The 5,422-nt window shown below is 54.0% G+C and overlaps 1 protein-coding gene across 1 annotated transcript in view; it reads right to left on the reverse strand.

Moving 5' to 3' along the window:
• Positions 1-919: 919 nt before the first annotated feature.
• Positions 920-5,422, reverse strand: part of LOC140362238 (protein MTSS 1-like) — a 35,153-nt gene continuing 30,650 nt past the window's right edge. The window contains exons 9-12 of the mRNA XM_072448333.1: positions 5,262-5,359; positions 4,995-5,172; positions 2,254-2,518; positions 920-1,439 (exon numbers count right to left, since the gene is read on the reverse strand). Coding sequence (XP_072304434.1) covers positions 928-1,439; positions 2,254-2,518; positions 4,995-5,172; positions 5,262-5,359 — 1,053 coding nt within the window. The 3' untranslated portion in view covers positions 920-927. The remainder of the gene's footprint in view (positions 1,440-2,253; positions 2,519-4,994; positions 5,173-5,261; positions 5,360-5,422) is intronic.

Genomic DNA, 5,422 nt, shown 5'->3' on the forward strand with positions numbered 1-5,422 from the left:
ATTCCGTTCAATCACGGGAAAAGTCTAAAACGTGCCGTGAAGTCGGTTGATTTGATGGACAGCCGTGAAGTCGGTTGATTTGATGGACAGCCGTGAAGTCGGTTGATTTGATGGACAGCCGTGAAGTCGGTTGATTTGATGGACAGCCGTGAAGTCGGTTGATTTGATGGACAGCCGTGAAGTCGGTTGATTTGATGGACAGCCGTGAAGTCGGTTGATTTGATGGACAGCCGTGAAGTCGGTGGATTTGATGGACAGCCGTAAAATCGGTTGATTTGATGGACAGCCGTAAAGTCGGTTGATTTGATGGACAGCCGTGAAGTCGGTGGATTTGATGGACAGCCGTGAAGTCGGTTGATTTGATGGACAGCCGTGAAGTCGGTGGATTTGATGGACAGCCGTAAAGTCGGTTGATTTGATGGACAGCCGTGAAGTCGGTTGATTTGATGGACAGCCGTGAAGTCGGTTGATTTGATGGACAGCCGTGAAGTCGGTGGATTTGATGGACAGCCGTGAAGTCGGTTGATTTGATGGACAGCCGTGAAGTCGGTGGATTTGATGGACAGCCGTAAAGTCGGTTGATTTGATGGACAGCCGTAAAGTCGGTTGATTTGATGGACAGCCGTGAAGTCGGTTGATTTGATGGACAGCCGTAAAGTCGGTTGATTTGATGGACAGCCGTGAAGTCGGTTGATTTGATGGACAGCCGTGAAGTCGGTTGATTTGATGGACAGCCGTGAAGTCGGTTGATTTGATGGACAGCCGTGAAGTCGGTTGATTTGATGGACAGCTCTGTGTGAAGAAGGCGCTCTTGGAATAAGGTGAATACGATACTTGATTTGATGCATTTAAGCGATATTAGATTTACATTCGACACGACCGGCTCCGGATCTTTCCGTCTGAGGTCCGGCCACGCCCCGTTGGCGCTCACTGAAGCCGCGGCGCAGATCTGTCATTCACGTCTTTGTTCTTCTTGAGTTTGACGCCGCGTCTGATCAGAGCCAGGTAATCCTCGGTCTCCGCCTCCTCCATCAGCTCCGGCAGCAGCAGGGCTCTTCGCTCCGCCTCCGCCCGAGCGCAGGGCTGTGGGGGCGGGGTCGGCAGCTCCAAACCCGGACCCGGCCCCGCCTCCGGGACCGTCGGGGTTTTGACCGGGATCATGGGCGGTCGGACAGGGCCCGGGTTCAGGCCCAGGTTCAGGCCCAGGTTCAGGCCCAGGTTCAGGCCCAGGTTCAGGCCCAGTGAGGGCCGGCGGAGGCTGGGTTTGGAGGAAGGCGCGCGGCGGATGGTGGCGACCCCTGGTGTCTGCGCGGAGTAAGAACGCCGGTACGACGCGGTCTGGGTCTGGTCCGGATTACGAGGAACAATGAAGGACTTTTCCTGGTCCGGAGTCTGAGGGTCGACTTCAGAACTCAGAGAGAAGTTATCCAAGTCTGAGCCTGAGAGAAAGAGACAAAGACCTGGTTTAGTCCTGGTTTAGTCCTGCTTTAGTCCTGGTTTAGACCTGGTTTAGTCCTGCTTTAGTCCTGGTTTAGCCCTGGTTTAGACCTGGTTTAGACCTGGTTTAGTCCTGGTTTAGTCCTGCTTTAGTCCTGCTTTAGTCCTGGTTTAGTCCTGGTTTGGACCTGGTTTAGACCTGGTTTAGTCCTGCTTTAGTCCTGCTTTAGTCCTGCTTTAGTCCTGCTTTAGTCCTGGTTTAGTCCTGCTTTAGTCCTGCTTTAGTCCTGGTTTAGTCCTGGTTTGGACCTGGTTTAGACCTGGTTTAGTCCTGCTTTAGTCCTGCTTTAGTCCTGCTTTAGTCCTGGTTTAGTCCTGCTTTAGTCCTGCTTTAGTCCTGGTTTAGTCCTGGTTTGGACCTGCTTTAGTCCTGGTTTAGTCCTGCTTTAGTCCTGCTTTAGTCCTGGTTTAGACCTGGTTTAGTCCTGCTTTAGTCCTGCTTTAGTCCTGGTTTAGACCTGGTTTAGTCCTGCTTTAGTCCTGCTTTAGACCTGGTTTAGTCCTGCTTTAGTCCTGGTTTAGACCTGGTTTAGTCCTGCTTTAGTCCTGCTTTAGTCCTGCTTTAGTCCTGCTTTAGTCCTGGTTTAGTCCTGGTTTAGACCTGGTTTAGTCCTGCTTTAGTCCTGCTTTAGACCTGGTTTAGTCCTGCTTTAGTCCTGCTTTAGTCCTGGTTTAGACCTGGTTTAGTCCTGCTTTAGTCCTGCTTTAGTCCTGCTTTAGTCCTGCTTTAGTCCTGGTTTAGTCCTGCTTTAGTACCTGTCTGGTCCTCGGAGCAGGTCGGGGTCTGGCTCTGGCTGCTGTAGGCCGAGTCTCTGTAAGAGCCTTTAGAGTCCAGGTTGAGTCCTCGGGCCAGAGCCTGGACCAGTTCCTCTCTGGGGTCTCTAAGGTCTCTCTGGTCCTTGGACTGGACCGTGAGATGGCGCCCGGCTCGAGGCTCCTCCCCCGGGGTGATGTCATCGCCCTGGTGGCTGATGGGATCTGTAGTGTCTCTACGGCTCCGCTTCAGAGCTTTCAGCGACGCCTTAAACACCGACACATTAGCAACACAAAGCTAGCAAAGCACGTTAGCAACACAAAGCTAGCAAATTGCGCTAGCAACACAAAGCTAGCAAAGCGCGCTAACAACACAAAGCTAGCAAAGCGCGTTAGCAACACAAAGCTGGCAAAGCGCGTTAGCAACACAAAGCTGGCAAAGCGCGTTAGCAACACAAAGCTAGCAAAGTGCGTTAGCGACACAAAGCTACCAAAGCACATTAGCAACACAAAGCTAGCAAAGCACGTTAGCAACACAAAGCTAGCAAAGTGCGTTAGCAACACAAAGCTAGCAAAGCACGTTAGCAACACAAAGCTAGCAAAGCGCATTAGCTACACAAAGCTAGCAATGCGCGTTAGCAACAGCTGTTTCCTGTTTATGGCCGCACGGCAGTCGCTTTGTCAAGAGCCACAATCTGATATTTCCAGGTCATAATGCGTCTGACGTTAGCATTAGCATTAGCATGACATAAAGAGCGGTTCAAACGCGGCGTAAATGCTTTGAGAGAAGTCAAAGAAATGAGGCAAAACTGTTCCTGTGCAGGCTAGCTTTAGCCACGCCCCTCACACACACTAGCTTTAGCCACGCCCCTCACACATGCTAGCTTTAGCCACGCCCCTCACACATGCTAGCTTTAGCTACGCCCCTCACACACGCTCGCTTTAGCCACACCCCTCACACACGCTAGCTTTAGCCACGCCCCTCACACACACTAGCTTTAGCTACGCCCCTCACACACGCTCGCTTTAGCCACGCCCCTCACACACACTAGCTTTAGCCACGCCCCTCACACACACTAGCTTTAGCCACGCCCCTCACACACGCTAGCTTTAGCCACGCCCCTCACACATGCTAGCTTTAGCCACACCCCTCACACACGCTAGCTTTAGCCACGCCCCTCACACGCACTAGCTTTAGCCACGCCCCTCACAAACACTAGCTTTAGCCACGCCCCTCACACACACTAGCTTTAGCCACGCCCCTCACACACTAGCTTTAGCCACGCCCCTCACACACACTAGCTTTAGCCACGCCCCCCACACACACTAGCTTTAGCCACGCCCCTCACACACACTAGCTTTAGCCACGCCCCTCACACACACTAGCTTTAGCCACGCCCCTCACACACACTAGCTTTAGCCACGCCCCTCACACACACTAGCTTTAGCCACGCCCCTTACACACACTAGCTTTAGCCACGCCCCTCACACACACTAGCTTTAGCCACGCCCCTCACACACACTAGGTTTAGCCACGCCCCTCACACACACTAGCTTTAGCCACGCTCCTCACACACACACTAGCTTTAGCCACGCCCCTCACACACACTAGCTTTAGCCACGCCCCTCACACACGCTAGCTTTAGCCACGCCCCTCACACACGCTAGCTTTAGCCACACCCCTCACACACGCTAGCTTTAGCCACGCCCCTCACACGCACTAGCTTTAGCCACGCCCCTCACAAACACTAGCTTTAGCCACGCCCCTCACACACACTAGCTTTAGCCACGCCCCTCACACACTAGCTTTAGCCACGCCCCTCACACACACTAGCTTTAGCCACGCCCCTCACACACACTAGCTTTAGCCACGCCCCTCACACACACTAGCTTTAGCCACGCCCCTCACACACACTAGCTTTAGCCACGCTCCTCACACACACACTAGCTTTAGCCACGCCCCTTACACACACTAGCTTTAGCCACGCCCCTCACACACACTAGCTTTAGCCACGCCCCTCACACACACTAGGTTTAGCCACGCTCCTCACACACACAGTAGCTTTAGCCACGCCCCTCACACACACTAGCTTTAGCCACGCCCCTTACACACACTAGCTTTAGCCACGCCCCTCACACACACTAGCTTTAGCCACGCCCCTCACACACACTAGCTTTAGCCACGCCCCTCACACACACTAGCTTTAGCCACGCTCCTCACACACACACTAGCTTTAGCCACGCCCCTCACACACTAGCTTTAGCCACGCCCCTCACACACACTAGCTTTAGCCACGCCCCTCACACACACTAGCTTTAGCCACGCCCCTCACACACACTAGCTTTAGCCACGCCCCTCACACACACTAGCTTTAGCCACGCTCCTCACACACACACTAGCTTTAGCCACGCCCCTCACACACACTAGCTTTAGCCACGCCCCTCACACACACTAGCTTTAGCCACGCCCCTCACACACACTAGCTTTAGCCACGCCCCTCACACACACTAGCTTTAGCCACGCCCCTCACACACACTAGCTTTAGCCACGCCCCTCACACACACTAGCTTTAGCCACGCTCCTCACACACACACTAGCTTTAGCCACGCCCCTCACACACACTAGCTTTAGCCACTTCCCTCACACACACTAGCTTTAGCCACGCCCCTCACAATCTCATCTTCAAACTGACTCTCAGACTCGGCTCCAGTTTCATTCGAGCGTTTGGCTCCTGGATTCTCACCGGGGCCGCGGCGCTGGGGCTTCGGGAGCTGAAGTCCTGGGAGTTGAACCCAGAGTCGTGTGAAGAGACCGAGGAGAGCCGGACCGAGCCGCTCTGGACCGGACCAGACCCGGATCTGAACCGAAAGTGTGGAGATCCAGAAGAGCGCGAGTCTCCACTGCTCACACTGTTCACCGAGCTGAGGAGGGAGACCGGGGTCAGGAGGGGTCAGGAGGGGTCAGACCGGGTTTGGACCTGGATGGAGGATATGTCTCCATGGAAACAGACCTGGACATGCTGGACTTCCTGGATACGGTGGAGCTTGGAGACGAAGGCGGAGACTGAAAGGACCAGGAGCAGTCTGAGGACTTCAGATCCACAAGCACCTTCACCAGAGAGAGACAGAGACAGGTTCAGAACCGGGTCAGAACCGGGTCAGAACCGGGTCA

Source organism: Eucyclogobius newberryi, unplaced genomic scaffold (genome assembly GCF_026437365.1).
Source record: "Eucyclogobius newberryi isolate DKJ021-1_F unplaced genomic scaffold, fEucNew1.0.hap1 SCAF_16, whole genome shotgun sequence".
NCBI lineage: Eukaryota > Metazoa > Chordata > Actinopteri > Gobiiformes > Gobiidae > Eucyclogobius > Eucyclogobius newberryi.